Source organism: Eurytemora carolleeae, unplaced genomic scaffold (assembly GCF_000591075.1).
Source record: "Eurytemora carolleeae unplaced genomic scaffold, Eaff_2.0 scaffold130, whole genome shotgun sequence".
NCBI classification, from domain to species: Eukaryota; Metazoa; Arthropoda; class Copepoda; order Calanoida; family Temoridae; genus Eurytemora; species Eurytemora carolleeae.
The window spans coordinates 358191-378955 of record NW_019397116.1 but is presented as its reverse complement, the minus strand read 5'-3'; the positions used below and the strand labels follow the sequence as shown (position 1 = coordinate 378955).

General features: G+C 31.9%; 1 protein-coding gene across 1 annotated transcript in view; it reads left to right on the top strand.

Annotated features, from left to right (window-relative positions):
* The first annotated feature begins 2990 nt into the window (after positions 1-2990).
* The window catches only part of LOC111712025 (insulin-like growth factor-binding protein complex acid labile subunit), a 21829-nt gene continuing 4054 nt past the window's right edge, over positions 2991-20765 (top strand). The window contains exons 1-18 of the mRNA XM_023486533.1: positions 2991-3271; positions 6510-6597; positions 7516-7598; positions 7990-8085; positions 8203-8305; positions 9901-9975; positions 11052-11107; positions 12780-12871; positions 13426-13552; positions 14192-14266; positions 15082-15150; positions 15870-15941; positions 16603-16678; positions 18072-18191; positions 19184-19324; positions 19656-19741; positions 20044-20110; positions 20498-20502. Coding sequence (XP_023342301.1) covers positions 3048-3271; positions 6510-6597; positions 7516-7598; positions 7990-8085; positions 8203-8305; positions 9901-9975; positions 11052-11107; positions 12780-12871; positions 13426-13552; positions 14192-14266; positions 15082-15150; positions 15870-15941; positions 16603-16678; positions 18072-18191; positions 19184-19324; positions 19656-19741; positions 20044-20110; positions 20498-20502 — 1655 coding nt within the window. The 5' untranslated portion in view covers positions 2991-3047. The remainder of the gene's footprint in view (positions 3272-6509; positions 6598-7515; positions 7599-7989; positions 8086-8202; positions 8306-9900; positions 9976-11051; positions 11108-12779; positions 12872-13425; positions 13553-14191; positions 14267-15081; positions 15151-15869; positions 15942-16602; positions 16679-18071; positions 18192-19183; positions 19325-19655; positions 19742-20043; positions 20111-20497; positions 20503-20765) is intronic.

The window sequence follows — 20765 nt, the reverse complement described above, 5'->3', positions numbered from 1 at the left end:
CGCTGCGGCTAGGACAGGCTAGGGGGCCGAGCGCTGCGGCCACATGGTCAATTATATCCATGTCTAACATATAAGATCCATGTACAAAATTGATAGGAGGGGGGGAGCAGAGGGGCGGGAGCCAAAAATCGTTCTCTAGGAAATTACCCGATATTATTTAATATGGATATGTATTTAATTCATTTATATTCGATATAATAAAGACGCGACTACACAAATTCTCAACGTCAGCCATTGCTCAGTTTTTATCGGTAAAATAAAATCATTTTTGTTACTTCAGTTATTTTCTTACACAGATAAATACGCGTTCATAGAATGGGAAAATTTTTGATTTAAAAAACTTCGAAATATTATTTCTTGACGTTAGGCGGGCGAAGCGGGCAGCCGCAGACATATGAGAATTATTAACATGATACCGCGTACCGTTCTTTAAATTATTTAGGGTCGTCTTTGTACATTTCATAAGTAATCATGGATGGTGTATTTTTGGACCTACGCCCATCCCCTCTACTGCCCATCCGACCTACAAGCACGTGGTTTTATAGCTGCATATATGGACTGTGGCCGCAGCGCCCGGCCCCCTAGCCTGTCCTAGCCGCAGCGCTCGGTCCAGAAATTGTCTTAACCTAATAATACAAAAATAAACAGCTGGCGTAGGTCCAATATTGCAGTAGGTCGGAAAGTTAGTGGGTCGGAAGTTTAGTAGGGAGGATGTTGCGTATAAACGATGAAACATTACCGTTTTGTTGCATTTAACGTGTGGATACAGGGTGTCCCACGAAACATGACATTATATGCAAGACGGCTTGAATATCGGTCTTGATTTTTGATATAATTTGCTGCATTTATTTGTCAACCTATAATTTTAGAAGTAAATTTCTAGAGATAATAATCACAAAATTCCCCTAGTCCTGCCATTTCCAAAATGTGGTCAGCATTTTTTGTGCTTTCAATATTGCCCGAGGACAATAAGGACAATTTCGTTCAGATTTCGACAATTTTGCTTTTATTTAGCAAAATTGAAATCTGAACCAAACTCTTTATATCTCCGGTAATATTGAAAGCACAAAAAACACAGACCACTTTTTGGAAATGCCAGGGCTAGGAGAATTATTATGTGATAATTGTTTCAAGAATCATACATGTTAAAGTAGATAGAAGACTAAATGTCACAAATAAATTCAAATATCAAAGACGACTTTCAAGTCGTCTTGCTATTGTCATGTTTCGTGGGACACCCTGTATCTGATTGAACTTCTGCAGGAACTGCAGCCGTTTAAACTATAGGTCGTTTGAACTATTGCTCATTTAAACATATACTGACATGACGTCATATATTCTATATTACAGTTTAAATTAACACAATATTTGCTCATTTGAACTATTTTCTTTAAACATCAGCAGTTTTTAATTTTGAGATTGGATAGTTCATATATGAAGTAAAATTCACAAACAATAATTAAAGAATAGTTTAAATGAACAAAAAATATTTCATATGAACATCAAAATATTTTAAATTAAATAGTTCAATTGAACAATAGTTAAATTTACAAAAAATAGTTTAATTTAGCAAAAAAAATAGTTCAATTTAACAAAAAAAATGTTTCAAAAGAACATAAAAATATTTAAAATGAACAAAAAGTCAAAAGAATATTTAAAATACTAAAAATAGTTTTAAAAACACAAAATAGTTAAAAAACAAGAAAATATTTGTGTAAATTATTTCAGGGTTTGGCTGGGTTCAGACAATTTTTGGGCATTTTTATGTTTATCATCTTTGCTGTGTAATATACATGCATTTTAATGTTTTGTTTATTATTCATGGTTTATTATTCCAAATAAACGTATAACTGTTAAACCGATTGGAACCATTTTTTGGGGACATTGTCTTTGAAATGGATTAAAAAATTTTAATCTATCAGAAACAATAATTTGTCTACGAGAAATAATATTATTTAAAAAAATTTAACGATAAGAGGAATAAAAAAGGTTGAAACCAGGAATTACAGGAGGACAATGTTGTCACTAATATGACAAAATATATTTTTTTAATGTAAGAAGACATTATGATTAAAAATAAATTTAAAATGATATTCTGAAATTAGGAAAATTGAATTATGGATGAACTAATTTCTTTTGATTATATATGAAAAGTTTTATTTTGAAAAATTATCAAATTTGTGTGTACTAGTGTAGTATCTGTGTGGTATACAATGAAGACATCTTTTCTCTTCAAGTTTTAAGCTTTAATTTTTTCATATTACAAGTTTACAAGTAAACACAGAGTATAGCTATAGCTATAGCGCCTTTGCCAACTGACAGCTTCTCTTTGTTTCCATGTTTGTCTGAAAGCTTGGTAAAAATCCAAAACTAAAGTCGAAAGTCGTCTTCATTAAATTTATATATTTGACGACCACTGCACTGTGATTCCGATGATTCTAAGAGCCGACTTCTAAACTGCATTATTAAATTAAATTAAAGTTGTTATTAAATTATAATTTTTATTTAATACAATTGGACTCAGGTATGCTTACTTTTGGAAAGAAGGGTTAGACTCCATTTTGTCCACTCAACATATTAAAAACAGCAATTGTGCAATAAACACAGACCCATTTGACGTCATTAGTCGACGTATTTTGGGGTTTAAAGTATACATATTCAAATTATAATCAATCACACACATATACCCTTACTTGTCATGGTAAGCTAAATATAAACATTTTTACTCTTGCGTTCCTGCATAACTTTATCTCCCTGAACTTGCCCCCAGCATTCATGCAATAAAGTTATAGTTTTAATAATTTTCTTTGATCTGTTTATTTAGAGAATTCGAACAAAGATAATCTTTAAGACGTAAACTTCCAGTTCTTATCACAGCAGGGGGGTTCCTTCTGCCTTAAAAGGTTATGTTTTTAATAGTGTTTGTTTTGAAAGAAAAAATATCTTTTTAAAAAAAGTTTTTCCAACAAAAAAAATATTCTTTCCCTCTCTGGTGAAAAGATTAAGATTTCAGCCATTGAACAGTTTAAATTTCATGAATTAAAGTGATGAAAATGATTTCTAAAGCTTATTGGAACATTTTTGTTTTTTTGGCTTTGGGAATCCCAACTTGGACACAGTTTACATTGGGATTAAGTCTAGTTTCAAAAGATATTGAGTCGAGAAATATCAAAAATAGTGTTTATACTCATCAAAATGTTAAGAGTGTTAGTTACAAAAATGATATTGAGAATCACAGAAATTTTTTATCATTAGAACCACAAAAACTCAGGTAATTTGGATCCATTTATTGATCCATTTATTGATCCATTTATTGATCCATTTATTGATCCATTTATTGATCCATTTATTGATCCATTTATTGATCCATCTAATGATACATTTATTTATCCATTTATTTATCCATTTATTGATCCATTTATTGATCCATTTATTGATCCATTTATTATGAAAATATAAAGCATACAATGTATTTATGTGCGCCATCATTTTAATGCGTCCAACTTGATTGTCTGGAAACAATTAGCACAAGATCTTTCATAATAAAATAGCCTTTTTAACCCTAGCTGTCATTTTCCTAGAATAATTAGATAAATTTGTAAATTGCCTGCATGGGCAGTTTTCATTTTGTTAAAAAACTCCTTTGATCGTTTCGTTAAAAAATTACTGAAAACGAAACAGTCTTTTAAAAACCGAATTATAGGTTGTTTTTTTAAATAAAAATAAACAAAAACGGTCAGCGATCTTTTTGGTATTTATTTGGTATTTTGGTCGTTTTGACCGTTATCTACATAAAAAAAAACCATCTTTAATAGTTTATGGACCAAAGGATAAATTAATTGATGATAACAGATAGAACACTAGATGTCGTCTTTTCAAGATTTAGGGTTTTTTTGTTCACAATAACCCTGAGACAGAAGCCAAAAGAAGTTACGCGCATGCGGTGTCGAACAGGCTCTTTCTCTATAACTCCTTTTGGCTTCTGCCTCAGGGTTATTGTGAACGAAAAACCCCTAAATCTTGAAAAGACTACATCTAGTTGTTAACACAAATTCGAAAATATAAGGAAGACGATTTTTCCGACTCAAATGCCATAGCCTTTTCTCAAGATGTGTGTGTACACAAGATCCATTTCCGCCATGAAGTACACACATGTAACCCTCGCTCCTTCTTTCCCCACCTCACCCCTCTATAACACATCCCAGTCAGTCAGGTTAGGAGAGTTGGGCTGGTAACAGCTCCGACACAGGGAGCCTCTTGACTCCTTCATGCTGACGATGCAGATACTGAGCTGGCAGCAGGCGTGCTTATACCTCTGATCTTCCTATTAACTTCTTGAGAAGCTTACTTAGGAAACTTGTGCACGGCTCTGACCGAAGTTTCCGCTATCTCGAGTTGCATTGCCTTAGTTCCATTGATAAGCCCTGTAATCCCAGTTCCTGTTGATCTGCTCTACCAACATGAAGCTCTACAACACTCCCATGAAGTACCATCAAATATCCATCATTAATTCCTTTGTTAATTTCTAAATCAACCAATTTTAACTCCGCCTTAAATGCAAATATTTCAAAACACTCGTTTTTTTAAATAAATGTTAGAAATATCCATTTTAGATCTCTTTATTTTATTATAGTGACTTTTAAAGTCAACACTAGTGTTGTTATTGTTAATTATTCTATGGACCAAAGTATATGAAAACTTGATTATAATGTAGTTATCAGAAGACTATTTCTACAAATATACATTAGGCGTATTCACAAAATCGAACTGATCTGACCCATTGATCCAAACCCTTGTTTCAGAAAAATTTTATTCCCGGAATTTCAATTGAACAAATTTTGACAACATTTATCGTTTTGCTTCGAAACTATATTCGCTTGTCGTTTCATTTTTCCTTTTCAACGTTTAAAACTAATACATAAATAGTTAGTTTCAGGGGCGGATACAAGGAGGGGGCGGGGGGACATTCGCCCCCCCCCCTTTTATTTTTGTTCCTAATTCCTGAACAATCTTTTAATTGTTCCTAAATTCCTGTTCTAATCCTTTAATTTTGTTCCTAAAATTTAAAAATATAGTTTTTTAGTCTTTGGTCATTAATTTTGACTCTTTTGGAGTCTTTTAAGTAAAAAAAAATTTCGCCTGCGGCACGATTTTTTGTTCCTAATTTTTCATTTTTTTTGTTCCTCAAAAATCTTGCTCCCCCCCTCACTTGAATCCTGTATCCGACCCTGGTTAGTTTTCACTATTCGATTTAATAGCAAAGGTTTGTCAGTCCAAAACGAAACAAAAACGATCGCAATTTTCGATGTCAAATTGTGTCAACTGTCACTTGTGGTTATTAAGAAGTGATGAATTGGAAAGCGGGGGGGGGGGAGGGGCTTTGTTCCTGGGGAACGCGATCATTATTTTACGGAAAGGAATGGAGCGGAACGAACTATTACAAAAAAGTAGAAACACACCCAGACTTAGGGCTGGGGAGGAGCATTAAAATAGAGTTACAGTAACGCAGAGAGTCCACCTTTTCATAGTTTTAATGACCTTAGAAATAAGCTATATAATACTTGCAGTCAGGGGCGTCTTCAGGAATTTGTCCAGTGGCATGACTTTGATTTTTGTTTTTCTACTTAGCACCGGTTGGGGCCTAAAAAACACCCCGAAAACCATAGAATCCACTGATTAATATGATGGCAAATATTTATTGAGCTGTGCTGAAGCCAGCAGTTCTTAATTAAACGGAATAAATTATTAACTTATTGAAGACTTTAAAGTCGTTTTTGACCTTCGAAATAGTTTGTGGCATTCAATTTTGTATCCTAATAGCAGAAATATTTTTCATGAAACAATAATCGTAAAATATGGTTTGCCTTTTTTCCTGCGTTCTTTCATCTTAACAGGATATATTAATGATTTTGTTGAGAATTAGACAATTTCATGGTTTTGTTTGATAAAATGAAATCTTAACAAATTCTTAATATCTCTGGTTTTTAGCAAAGCAAAAAATGGCAGACCACAATTTCGAAATAGCAGTACTATAGGGCTATTTAATAGCAGGACTATAGGGCTATTTAATAGCAGGACTATAGGTCTATTTAATAGCAGGACTATAGGGCTATTTAATAGCAGGACTATAGGGCTATTTAATATCAGGACTATAGAGCTATTTAATCCGGTTTATTAAAAAAAAAACAATGTATGAATTATATAAGCGTATTTAAATACTGTTATTAAGTTATGCGTTATTTAGTTATACTTCGTATTTCGTAGATAATTGAAATAAGTTGAAATAAAAACTAGTGGCGTCGAGAGTCGAGACTAAGTTGCAATTAAAAACTACTGAGTTGGACTTCTCAAATATTAACTTTTTGTATTTTTAAAAACTTTCATTAAAAACATAACTGGAATGTTTATTGATTCATGCAAGGGAAAGTATTGCTCTTACTTTTTATCTTAAAACGTGTTTGATTGATTTATAAATTGTTGATTGATTGATTAATTGTGCTTTATCGTAGTAGAGAATGGGTTACGGAGAATATATTTACACATATTGAAGTTCTTCATACAGTCAACAGCACTTCCCCTTGTTACTTCATTGACAAGGTAAAACAAAGCGAACATTTTTCTTCTTCATCATTTGAAGAATATTTTTCAGGTTACAAATCACTTTTTAATATCACTATAATACAGAATTGTATCTGGAGTTTATCTGTTTACGTTTAGAGCCTGGAGGTTATCTGTTTATGTTAAGATCCTAAAGTTTATCTGTAAACGTTTACTGAGTTCATCTGTTTATGTTTAGTGAGCTTATCTGTTTATGTTTAGAGCCAGAAGTTTATCTGTTTACGTTTAGTGAGTTTATCTGTTTATGTTTAGAACCTAAAGTTGAACTCTTTACGTTTAGTGAGTTTATCGTTTTATGTTTAGTGCCTGGAGTTTATCTGTTTATGCTTAGTGAGCTTTTCTGTTTATGTTTAGAGCCTGGAGTTTATCTGTTTATGTTTAGAGTCTGGGGTTATCTGTTTACGTTTAGTGAGTTTATCTGTTTATGTTTAAAGCCTGGAGTTTATCTGTTTATGTTTACGTTTAGTGAGTTTATCGTTTTATGTTTAGAGCCTGGAGTTTATCTGTTTATGCTTAGTGAGCTTATCTGTTTATGTTTAGAGCCTGGAGTTTATCTGTTTATGTTTAGAGTCTGGAGTTATCTGTTTACGTTTAGTGAGTATATCTGTTTATGTTTAAAGCCTGTAGTTTATCTGTTTATGTTTAGAGCCTGAAGCTCATCTGTTTATGTTTAGGGCCGGAGTTTATCTGTTTATGTTTACAGTCTGGAGTTTATCTGTTTATGTTTAGAGTATGGAGTTTATCTGTTTATGTTTAGAGTCTGGAGATTATCTGTTTATGTTTAGAGCCTGGAGGTTTTCTGTTTATGTTTAGAGTCTGGAGATTATTTGTCTATTTTTAGAGTCTGTAGTTTATCTGTTTATGTTTTGGGCCTGGAGTTAATCTGTGTATGTTTAGAGTCTGGAGTTTATGATATGTGAGAACAGTGCCAAGATTGAGCCTGATCATATACCAGCCATGTTGACCTACCTGCACGTCAGGTTTATACAGTGGGATCCATAAATCTGTGGAAATTAAGAAGACGACTGTTTTTCTGATTTATTAAACACAGATATTGTGTAGTATAAACAGACTCATTTCATGCAACAAGCTGATTTTCAAGAGCTATTATTAAGTGGTCAAACTATTTGTATCTTAAACATAAGTTTGCTCAAAAGTCGTCTTTCTATTCCACAGTTTTATGGGCCCTACTTTACTTACTTTCTAATATTTGCAGTTCAAAAACAATGGTTTTTGGTTTAGCCTTGTCAAATATCAACGGTTTCAAAGTGAACATTTTTTCTATATTTGTATTATCAATTCTTGTAACCTCAAATTTCTAATTATAAATAATGTTAAATTTTTTTAACGTTTTTTTTTTTTGTTTTCTAGGAATGTTGAGCTGAGTAGCTTGGAAGAGTTAAGTTTAAGAAATAAATCTATAAATGTTCTTCTCGTCACCAACACAAAGATCACAAACATCACCAGGTAAACCACATTGATTATTATTAAAATGTGCTTTAAGCACCAGCTAGAACAAAGGAACAAGGGATTGATATGTTTTGTTGTGAGTAATCAGTTTCTTCCTAATATGTTTGTTTTTAGAAGTGATTTAACTGGACTGGCAGATATAAAATACTTGCATCTGGGAGGAAATCTTATCCAAGCAAAGAATTCCATTTTTCAATCTTTCTTTGCAAATTTTCAGGTTCGGTTTAATCTCTATCTTTTAATACAAAATGTTTTCGTGCTGATATCGAAGATTTAAAGAAATCGAAATTAATTGAGTTTTTGCAACAAACTCTGATAGTTTAAAACATCAAAAGTTTTAGCCATCAGGTTGCAAAGATATTCCTGTAACGGGATGTATTTGATATTCATGTAATGGGATGTATTTTGGTTATTTTTAACTCTAAAAATAAACATACAAACTACTTGCAGTCTCCTGCAAGAACAACATGATTTAAAAATAATAGCAGGAAATAAAACATAATTCTCCCTTCATCAGAATAATATGATATTGTAAGAGAAAGACAAAACTTTTAATTCTAACTTAAATATTCAAAAAACCAAACTGCTCAACTATCCTTCTCTTTTATTTATTGACTACTGTGTGATTCTTTACCTTACTTGAAATAAATCTGAACTCAAAGTTCTGGTCTCAAATAAACTAGTTAAAAGCACAAAGGATATTTTATTTCTCTTGAACATTAATCAACACAAATCCTTAAAAACTAAGTACGAGGGAGAAAATACATGAATACGAGCCTTCAGAGTAAAAGAATCAATCAAAAAGAACTAAGCTAAACTTGGAAATAGAAAAGGGGAGCAAAAGCGAAAAGTAATAAAGAAAACTTCAAGACCTGAATAGGGAGAATCACGCGCAGTTTCACTATGGAGAAATTTTTGCTCTGAACTCAGCTTGGGGAGAAATCAAGCCCCCTTTTATACTCCCAAGGGAGCAGGAACTGCGCGCGATAATTGAACTATTCAGATTTTGATTGGTTGGTTACATTTATAATCACATAATTGGGCATAAATGATACATAATTGGACAGTAAGGGTTCCTATTGGAGGAGAGAAAAGAGTTAGGTACTTTTTAATGCGTTGCATGAGATCTAATTGGTTCTTAAGGGAACAGGTGCTTTATAATTGCTCAAAAAGGGGGACGAATTTTACCATGGGGTAATTATAAGCAACTAAATTCTAGAACTTTCAGTTTAAAACAACATAATACGAATAAAAACCGGTGCTTTATAATTGCTCAGAGAAGGGGACGTATTTCACCCTACAGTAATTATGAGCAATTAAACTCTAGAATGTTTAGTTTAAAACAACATAATACGAGTCACAATATTAAATACAAGCTAGAAATATGGAAACACATACAATATGATATGTATAATGTTAATGTACAGTATAAAGTTCAATCAATAATATTGTTTTTATATTGTTTTTAGATAAATATATGGATTAATTAAGAAATTTGCGTACCCATACTTTAAAGGAACTGTCATTTTTATAGTACCAGAGCGGGAAATAGAACTGTTTATCAATAAAGGGGTGGGGGGGGGGGGTTTTTTTTTTCAAGATTACAGGGGGGGGGGGTCTCAGCTGCATATATCCGCAAGCCAATTTAAAAGAGAAAATAGTAATTTTTCAGTTATGATAACAAGGATATCTCAATCAATTTTCCTCTACAAAAATGTAAAGGTTACTGTTGTGAATCGAACTAGTTTAACTCTTATAAATGGAGGTTCAAATAGAATTGTGTCAACAGTCCCTTTTTAATTCCTAATTTAGGATTTAACGAACTTAACTCATCTTGATCTGAGTAAAAACTCTATTAGTCTGACAGATGTAGACGAATACCAGAAGGTGATTTAATAAATTTTAAACAGTTTTAGATACTAGGCTATCAGGGTGCTTCGCGCCTATTTTAAATTTTGAATTCGGATACAGTTGTAGGCGATTATATCAATACAATAAGGACGACTTTTTTTATTTAAGTTTTTGTTGTTAACAAGCTTTTTTCGAATTGCAAGTTCACAAGTAATCAAAGAGAAACTTTTTTAATTGACTTCTTCTCTTGACTTCTATGTTTATATGTATCCATGCTGTTTAACAGCTTGATATAAATCAAAATTTAAATTGAAAGTCTTCTTCGTAGTTTTGTAATCGCCTACCACTGTATTGTATCTTAAATAAAACAAAATAATTTGTTTGCGGATTTACACTTTTTTTCGTGGATTTTCTAAATTTTAAATATTTTTTTGAGACAATCTTTTGTAATTCTTACCTGGGGTGATGTTAGGTCCAACAAAAAATTTGGGTCCAGTCGGTTCAGTCGTTTTGACGTTTATTGGACACAAACGGACAAACAAACAGACAGCCAGACAAGCATAGTTATATATATAATATATAGATATCTTTGTTAGAAGAGATACCGGTCTAACCTTTTGTTCGTAATATAGAAGAACTGAAAGCATTTTAAAAATAGCAAACATTTTGTTCGAAATAATGATCATTTCTATTTTCAAAATAATGAACATTTTGTTCGTAATTATGAACATTTTTTTCGTATTTATGAACATTTTGTTCGAAATTATGAACATTTTGTTTAAAAATGCTTTCAGTTCTTTTTATTTTAAAAGGCTTTTATGGCGCTTTGCGATCCCATTTTTAGTCACGATTTTAGCATTTAACTGTTGCTTTTCAAGTCGCAATTTTTCATCATACACAATGATTTTCATGGACTTTTCTCTGTTTTAATATTGTATAAGCTTAAAATTAATAAATGTCGACATTTTTCTTCGGCAACATTTTCAACTTTGACCAGCTATAAACCTTTCCTGAGATGTCACTAACAAATTTGGGCCCGATCGGTTCAGAACCGTTTATGACGTTCTATGGATTTATAAACAAACACTATTTTATAACTAAACAAATTTTAGAATGAGGATTTACTGCATAATCTAGAATCCATTAGTTTTGCAGGGAACCCTATCAGGTAACAAATTGAATAAATAAACAAAGGATTCAGTCTTTGTCACAAACTCTGATTTATTCCTTATATTTGCAATTCAACATTCAAGATTCAACGGTAAACTAGAGGTCTTGGTTAAATTCACGGTAACTAGAGTTCTTGGTTAAATTCACGGTAAACTAGTGTTCTTGGTTAAATTCATGGTAAACTAGAATTCTCGGTTAAATTCACGATAAACTAGAGTTCTTGGTTAAATTCACGGTAAACTAGAGTTCTTGGTTAAATTCACGGTATAGAGTTCTTGGTAATATTTACGTTAAACTAATGTTCTTGGTAATATTCACGCTAAACTAGAGTTCTTGGTTAAATTCACGGTAAACTAGAGTTCTTGGTTAAATTCATGGTAAACTAGAGTTCTTGGTTAAATTCATGGTAAACTAGAGTTCTTGGTAAAATTCACGGTAAACTAGAGTTCTTGGTTAAATTCACGGTAAACTAGAGTTCTTGGTTAAATTTACGGTAAACTAGAGTTCTTTGTTGAATTCATTTTAAACTAGAGTTCTTGGTTAAATTCATGGTAAACTAGAGTTCTTGGTTAAATTCATGGTAAACTAGAGTTCTTGGTTAAATTCACGGTATAGAGTTCTTGGTAATATTCACGTTAAACTAATGTTCTTGGTAATATTCACAGTGAACTAGAGTTCTTGGTTAAATTCACGGTAAACTAGAGCTCTTGGTTAAATTCACGGAAAACTAGAGTTCTTGGTTAAATTCACGGTAAACTAGAGTTCTTGATTAAATTCACGTTAAACTAGAGTTCTTGGTTAAATTCATGGTAAACTAGAGTTCTTAGTTAAATTCATGGTAAACTAGAGTTCTTGGTTAAATTCATGGTAAACTAGAGTTCTTGGTTAAATTCACGATAAACTAGAGGAAGAACATCTGCTACTTTTGTATTAATTTGAATTTTAAATCAAAAGTGCAGAGAATTCTTGCAATAAAATTTGGAACTGCCCATCCCCCGCAGGGCTTCTTAAATGTTTCCTCTGCTGCTGGCTCTAATCAAGTTTCTGCTTAATCCAAGAATTGTCCGACGTCCGTTGATATCAATTAGTATCCTGTTTGATTTGAAAAATTCTCTTAATTGATGTAAGCATATTTCTGCTTGGTCTATTATTAAGAGAAAAAAATGCACTTGATTATAATCATTTAGTATTTTGGTTAATTCAAGTAAAATCATACTGACAGTAAAGCCTTTAAACTCCAAAAAAAAATCAATGAAGGTGTTTTCTATACTGTTTATGTTAAGGTCTGTAATGTAATGAATGTTAACTTAGTCAATGTACATGTTTTGTATTTTCTATTTTATGCTTTTTTGTTTGGTTCTATTTGTCAAATATTAAGTTTTTTACGTTATTTTTGACGAATTTTGAATGAGAGATCAAAATGTGACTAAAGCATACAAATATCGTCAGGATGAACTTTGTCAACATAACTTGTTTTTCATTATGGCATTAAAGCACATTTAGTATACAATATACATTTCATTTACATGGAAAAGATGTTTTTCAAGCTAAATGTAAATTTATTTGATTTATAGAAATATCAAATACACATAAGATTGTTGTAAAGTCGTCTTTGACTCCCACTGTTATATGAGGGACAAGACACTTTTTCTAGAATGCTTTTATTTCAGGACTCTGGAAAGAAATATATTTTTCACAATTCGAAATTCTCGACTCAAGAGACTGGATTTTTCAGATTGCGAGCTCACCCACATAGATCCTTGTAAGATATTATTTTATGAAAAGAAACTAAATTCGAAAATTTGATTTGTTTAAAGGGAATGTAAGCTTAATTTTACGTGACCCTCCATGCCAAGCAATTACGTCATATGAGGAATTTAAGTGTCCAGGAAAACGACATTTTCCTTACATTGGAGCGCATCTAGAGTACTTACCTTAATAAACAACAAGATTGCAATGCCTGATTCATGCGAAACCTTTAAAAGTAATTTGTCTTTTTAAGCATGAAATAGATATCAATGTTTATAATTGTTTCCAATTGTGCAGGTTACCTTGAAAAGTGACTTTTAAACATTAAAAAAAAAAATTATCTTCCACAAAATTTATCAGATAAAGGTTTCAAAGGTACCGTTGTGAATCGGGCATTGCCATCTTTGCATTTGTCAGAAATAAAATGGTTTTGTCACGAAGCATGAATATATAATTAATGAGCCGATTGAGAGTGAGACACTTGGATTGAGTCACATCATGGGGATATTCCTTTGGGCTTAAGTCCCTTGGAGAAATTGCCTTTGGGGATGACCACAACTATTTCAGACACATTCCAGCACCTTGATTTTCTGGAGGAACTGGAACTAAAAGAGAATGGAGGATTGTTCAAGCTGGATCCAAACCATTCTCCTCTTAGCTCTGCTCTATACTATCTACCCAGCAATACCTTTAGGAAACCTTTAACTTTATATTATTCTGCTCTTAGCTCTGCTCTATAATATCTACCCAGCAATACCTTTAGGAAACCTTTAACTTTCCATTATTCTGCTCTTAGCTCCCCTCTATAAAATTCTGAGATAAAATCTAATTCTATCCCAGTAGAACCTTCATCTGTAAAGGCATCGTTGACTTAACTTCTAATGACCACCATTTCACGTTACTGGACTAAAATTCTGCTTTAGACTATAACTAAACTATAATTAATGACACTCTAACAAATTTTGTTTTAAAATATGTGGTATTTTTCATACAAATGAGATGCGAAACAAAATCACAATTTTAGCTTTATTTTACCAGGAGAGCATCCTATCCAATAACTTTTTAAAACAAATGTAGAAGTTTATAACCGTGCCGTTATTTTCCCACCATTTTTAGCACCTACAATGATTTATTTATTTGATAACTAGCGTTTTAATGTTGATTTCTTGAATTGAAAACCAATACTGCAGCCAATGGCATCATATAAAAGTGTACAGAGCGTACCCACTATTCGGATAAATTCCTAATGCCCTATCTTCTACTATTCTACTGTCTTTGATGACCACCATTTCAAAAGCATGAAACTAAGAAAAGAAGTAAAAGGTGTTTACAGTTATTTAGGTCTAGCGAGAAGTGAGTTACTTATCACCCCGACTGCTTCACTTTTTGTAGCAAAAAACAGTCTACGGTAGGCAATTATCATGCTTTTATTTTACAATGAAAACCAGAAAACATTGAGATTCTCCTTGCTTATTTTTCTTTTTCTTACGAAATTTTGTAAAGGAATTGATTTTTGACTCATACTCAAATTCTCGAATCCCTATATCTTTACAACCTGATGGTGTAAATCTTTAAGGTTTCAAACTTAGAATATTTAATCTAAAACAATTCATATTTTGAAATATCTAAAGACTACGATATTGGGTTACAAAGATATAGGGATTAGAAAATCAGAGTTTGCGGCAAAAACTCAACTCCTTTTATCTTAGCTAGTAGACTCGTGTTTATCAAATATGTGTCTTGGATAAAAAGATGCATATTCCACAGTTTTCTTGTCTCATACTCATCAAGTTTGGGAAATTTAAGAAATTATTCTTTTGTCACAAGTTCACAACTCACAAGCGCTTATACCATGTCAGGACTCAGGAGTCAGTGCAATATATTGAGCTAGTGTTACAGAAAGTTACGCTGTTTATAGAAGGATTAATTAGTTCTAAAGATATATTTTGTTCTTTTCAATAAAAATAATTGAGGAAGCGTTATTATGCACTGAATCCAGACATATATAATGTTGTATGAATTCGTTGTATGAGAGGATGCAGAGAAAGTCTTCGTCACAAACTAAAATTTTCTAATAATTATATCTTTGCAACCCGTCGGTTTAAATCTTTAAACTTAGATTATTTGGTCTAACAAAGACTCAATTTCGTCCTGGTGAACCTTTCTAATTCTACTTGTTTAAAGTTTTCACCAGTAATAAAAGATAATCTTTTTAATTTTCAGGAAGCTTGACTTTTCATCGAATCTGTTTTTTGGAACTTTTCTAAAGTATTCCATCCTTCCATATTTGCGGTAATAATACTCAGAAAATAAACTTTATAAAAACTAAAAGTTTTAAGATAAAACTTAGCAAGGAACTCAGTTCTTCCCAAAAATTATGATTTTTAAATTTCTATATCTTTGCAATTCGATGGCGTAGACCTTTGACATTTCATACTTATAGAGGTAAATCTCTTATAGTTTGAAATATCAGAGGTTTACAAAATCAGATCAGATGACATAGGAATAAAAAATTTTTTGTGGCAAAAAATCGGTTCCTTTTTAAAATTTTCTAGCATCTCTATTTTTGTGGCAAAAAATCGGTTCCTTTTTTAAATTTTCTAGCATCTCTATTTGTGTCAACTCGCTCTTAATGAAAACCTTAGTATTTTGCTGATACGAAAATAGAACAGATTTCTAAGGACGTTCATGTTCCAACTCTTATACTCGATTAAAAAAGTTGTGACATTTCTGATCATCCAAGTTCGGCGAAACGGCGCGAATTTTGAATCTCTGAGTTTTCAACGAAAAAATCACAACTGAAAAGATAAATATTTTTGAGCGAAATTTTAACGAAAACAATATTTTTTAATTTAAACTGTTTGGTTGTTTCGTTTTTCGTGTTTCATAAGTTAATAAATGTCAATTCCAGTTTTGTTAAATAAAATGTGTTTTCCTGTGTTTATTAAATAAGATCATTAAATAAGATTTCTAAAATTTGGAGAAAAATTTTAAAAAATTAAATTTTTTAGTTGCTTAGAGGAATTGATTCTCAGTAAGAACTACATTTCCGACATTAAAGAGAATGCTTTCCAACATCTGGGGTAAAACAAAACATTTTGATTATTAGCTTATTTTAAAATACTAATTTGTAATCCACATTTTTAGGAAAATAACTTTATTGGTTAAATTTTATGAAAATAACTTTATTGGTTAAATTTTATGATTTAAAAACTTATGTTTATTTAACTTTGCACCATTTTAAATTTTTTAGAAAATCTACTATTCAAAACGATCGTTTTAATAGGGTCGTTTTAGATTGTTTTTTTTTTGCATACATTTTTTCAGATTAAAAAAATTAGCAGTGTCAGAAAAGCAATAAGTTAGAATAAGCAATCTTCAAGAACTCCTCAGATAAATCTTAAATCTTGACTTAAGAATTAAAAATAAATATTTTTAAAAATCTGTAAAATCTTGAACGATAAACCTCAGTGTTTGAGCATATTGCCAAAGAATTCTTACGCATAAGTCTATGAGAATTTTGCCAATAAAATTTAAGCAACTAAACCTAGTTCTAGTTTAGTTCTCAAATCTACATGTGTAGGGCTACAAAAAGTCAAGGCTTTTGTGACACTTTACAGTCGACCCAATCTTGAAAATGTATGCAACTTTTCATAGCTTTCTGTATCTATGTATTGTATGAAATTGAAATTTTAAATTATTTATGAAGTACCTTAATAAAAAACTTTTAATGATATATTTTAGAAGGTTAGAAGTATTGAACATGTCACATAACTCTTTGCTAACTGTTCCACAAGCTGTTCAAATACCAAATATTAAGGAAAACAGAATCATAATTTTTTTTACAATGTTGGATCAAAAAAATATCTAAATAAGTGAAATGATTATCTTCTCTAAGTACTTGGGAAATTCGTTATAATTTTAAAATCTCGTTAAAAGATGCAGCTGGAAACATTGAATAGGATTAAAATTATTTCTAGCAAGAAACGAAAATAGTTTAATTGTAGAAAACAGCGGGTAAACATGATATTCTGTAAACTTGCAGTACGTTGCATGCGTCATAAATGATTTAATGCTTTAAACTTAGACATAATGAGATTTTTTTATTGAAACTGCGTTTCAATCGAATACTTAACATGATTGGCTCAAATTATGTGACATATTTAAATTACGGTATAAAATATGGGCAGAAATAGATGAACTACATTCTATCTAATCTCTTTAATCCTTTAAATACATACCTTAAACTTTAACTGTGCGATAAATACGTAATACAATGGTCTTAATCATGTGATATCAATAACATCATAGGAATTGAATTACGTCCATTCTTGTCAATTGTTTAACCTAAGCTATAGAATAAAGTTAGTTGATTGAGACTCTACTTTTGATTACCTTATCAGAAGCCTAAGTAAGCTTTAAACAAAACTTTGGTACTCGTTGACATATTACGAAGGCAGAAATTGCCTCGTACTGTGTGACTGTGTCCTTTGGAACTGGGGGGTTAAGCCTTGTTGAGAAATTGCCTAGTAGCAATTTCATTTGATTGTGTGTCTTAGTTGAGATTTGGACTGTGTGTCCTTTAGAACTGGGGAGTTAAGCCTGGTTGAGAAATTGCCTGTGTAGCAATTTCCTTGGCCCGAGTGTCCTCTAGAACCTGGGAGTTAAGCCTGGTTGAGAAATTGTCGTGTAGCAATGTCCTTGGCCTGTGTGTCCTCTAGAACCAGGGAGTTAAGCCTGGTTGAGAAATTGCCGTGTAGCAATTTCCTTGGCCTGTGTGTCCTCTAGAACCATGGAGTTAAGCCTGGTTGAGAAATTGCCGTGTAGCAATTTTATTGGACTGTGTGTCCCTCAAAACTAGGGAGTTAATCCTGGTTGAGATTTGGACTATGTGTCCTTTAGAACAGGAGAGTTGAGCCTAGTTGAGATAGTGCCTTTGTGGCATTTAATATCGGAGAGTTGATCCTGGTTGATCTTGGTAACGAGTAGATCTGGATAGATATGTCTTGAGTAAATTGTTATGGAGTAGGTATTCGTTACATATTTAGTTCTTTGCGAATATATCAAGACAGTTAAAGACGACTTTCTATTGCACCTTCGCTTCAAAAAACATTAACCCTCATCATGTTCACTTCATTTCCTGATTTAATGGCATAAAAGAAAAAAAATTTAAATGCAAGAATATTTGTGTGTATTTATTCTGGTTAAACTAGACTCTTGATTTATCCTTCCAATGTGCTTGGTACGCCCAACCCTACTGTCTCTCCAACTACATCCAGCTCAACCTGGACAGCTTCAGGGGAATGGACAACCTTGAGAATCTACACATTAAGGTATGTTATATAATTTGTTTGATATATAGAGATGGGCATAGTTTTCATCAACGAGCAAAATATTTCAAAACAAACAAAATTTTTCGTCAACGATGGTGTCATTCAGAAAAATTAACACAAGATGGACAAACGAATTGGTTTGTTTAGAAAAATGAAAAAAAAATATTGTTATTTTTGAAACAAACAAGAAAAACAAAAACAAACGATTTAAAAAAACAATCGTTTGCAGTCAGAACGTTAATGAAGAATTTAAAAACTGTTCATTCAAACAAGCTTGAAAAAAATATTCTTTTTTTTTTTAATAAACAAATGATTTTTTCCAACGAACTTAATTTTAACAGGTTTTGTCGTTCGTTAACGTAATCTTGCGTAAAATTTTAAAAACCTGCAGTTTGATATCAAATCTATAACCATTCTGTGACTGGTAGCTACTGCAATTGATAAATATGAAAATGGAACCTAAATTAAGAAAATATATATATCTAGGGTATATCTACCTGACTAGAATATGTATATATTTATATCTAGGGTATATCTGTTCTGACCCCTGATATGTTGAGTGGTGCTGGTCGGAATTATACTCTCTGAGATATATGTTCTCACTTCCTGTAACCCTAGATCTCTAAACCTGAACTACGTTGTACATTATTAATTATCTAAGTTTGTAAATAGCTATGTAAAACCCAAATCATGATTTATTTTAACTGCGCTGTAAATAGCTACATAACATGATTAGCTTAATTACGTTTGTATATAACGACGTAAAACTTGTAATTACAATGATTAACTTTAACTTGGTACATTGGTATAGAAAAATCGTGTCCGGATTGACATTTTTTAGTAAAGTGTTTTTGAACACTGATTGGCTCTTATGCCTCATAGACCATGCAACGAGAGGGATTGAGTTGTACCTGGATTGATACAGGTCTGAAAGACCTTTATGGAGTAAGGCATTTACTACATACCTAACCAGTATATATATATGTATCTAGGGTATTTCTGTTCTGACCCCTGATATGTTGAGTGGTGCTGGTCAGATTGTTCTCCTTGATATAAGTTCTCACTACCTCACCAGTATACAGGAGAACTCCTTCAAAAATATGACCAAGCTACGCTCCCTCACATGCTCACAAGTATTTATAAACATTTTTTTGTGTTTATTTTTAACAAGATATAATCATAATACGGTGACACCGTGATATCTGCATATACTCGTCAAACTGCAGATAATATCTTGCTTTTTCACCAGCTTAAACTTTATGTAATGAAATTTAATCAAATATTGAAATTATTTTCCTTCACAAAATTGCTTCAGAACATTTAAACCGTGGATTTAGATAAAAAGAATTTGCATTTTATTTTTGATCCATTGAGACTTTTTTCCAGTTAATCAATGGAAAGTTTCCCCGAAAAAATTATAATTACATACACTAGATTTTTATTGTTAAATCAAAAATGTGTTAGTGCTGGCTACTGAATCCTGTCCCCCTGGCGGCCTGGATGGATTTGAAGGATATCACATATCTAGACTTCTCATACTCCCCAATGAGGTAAGTTTCTAAAAAATGATTTCTTAAAGGAATTATACACGTAATTGTAATGTTTCCCAAGCATACAAATATTTCAAATATAGATTTACGGTTTAGAAAGATATGTTTTTCTTATAATTTTATATTTTTGGAATGTAAAAATATAATATTAACCACATTCCTTGATCAATAGAGATCTATGAGTCAAGAAAAGGCAACGAAAAATAAAAAAAAATATGAATTTAAGAATTACCAAACCAATTAAAATGTGGATTCATTGTAAATTACGTTGACAATCTCTTTAAAGAAGATTATGTTTTCAGTGTTATACCTGCAGGACGTGTTGGGCCGAGGTCGGGTGGTTACGAGGGTATTCTGGAAAATATTAAGGTAAAATATGGTTTATACAAGCTCAAGTGTTCGCGGTCCTCGTGAAATTTAAAAAAATCGATTTTGAAAAAAATCGAAGTTTTTAAGTGCATGTTTAATATTTATTTTGTAGTGCATAATAATCCAAAATGATGCATTTTAAGAAATATTAATGGCACTGCAGGCAAATTTTTTAAAAAACTTATATTGTTTCTTGGAATTCATTTCCCATCATTTTTCTTTGGGGAGAATTTATGAATTTTTTTAGTAGATTTGACTATTTGGAAAAATTATTGAGAAATGAGCATTCTTTTATCATATATTTGTTATGAAAAAATTTTAACACTTTTTTTTGCTGCATTATAACTTTATGGGGAAAATTGTTTATGAAAAACTCTCTGTATTTAGATAAAGTTATGCAGTTATGTAGAGGTAAAGAGCTCCAGCCCTTCCCTTTCCTACGTTTCCCTTTCTTTCACTTCTTTATCTGTCAACCTTCCATCGATTCTTCCCTTCCCTTCCTTCCCTATCTACCCTCTTTTCCTTTTACCTTCACCTTCTATTTCCCTTCCCTGTCCCTTCCGTAGTTCCTTATATTCCTCTTTCCCTCTCAACCTTCCTCATTCCTTCTTAACCTTCCTCATTCCCTCTCATCCTTTCTCATTCCCTCTCAATC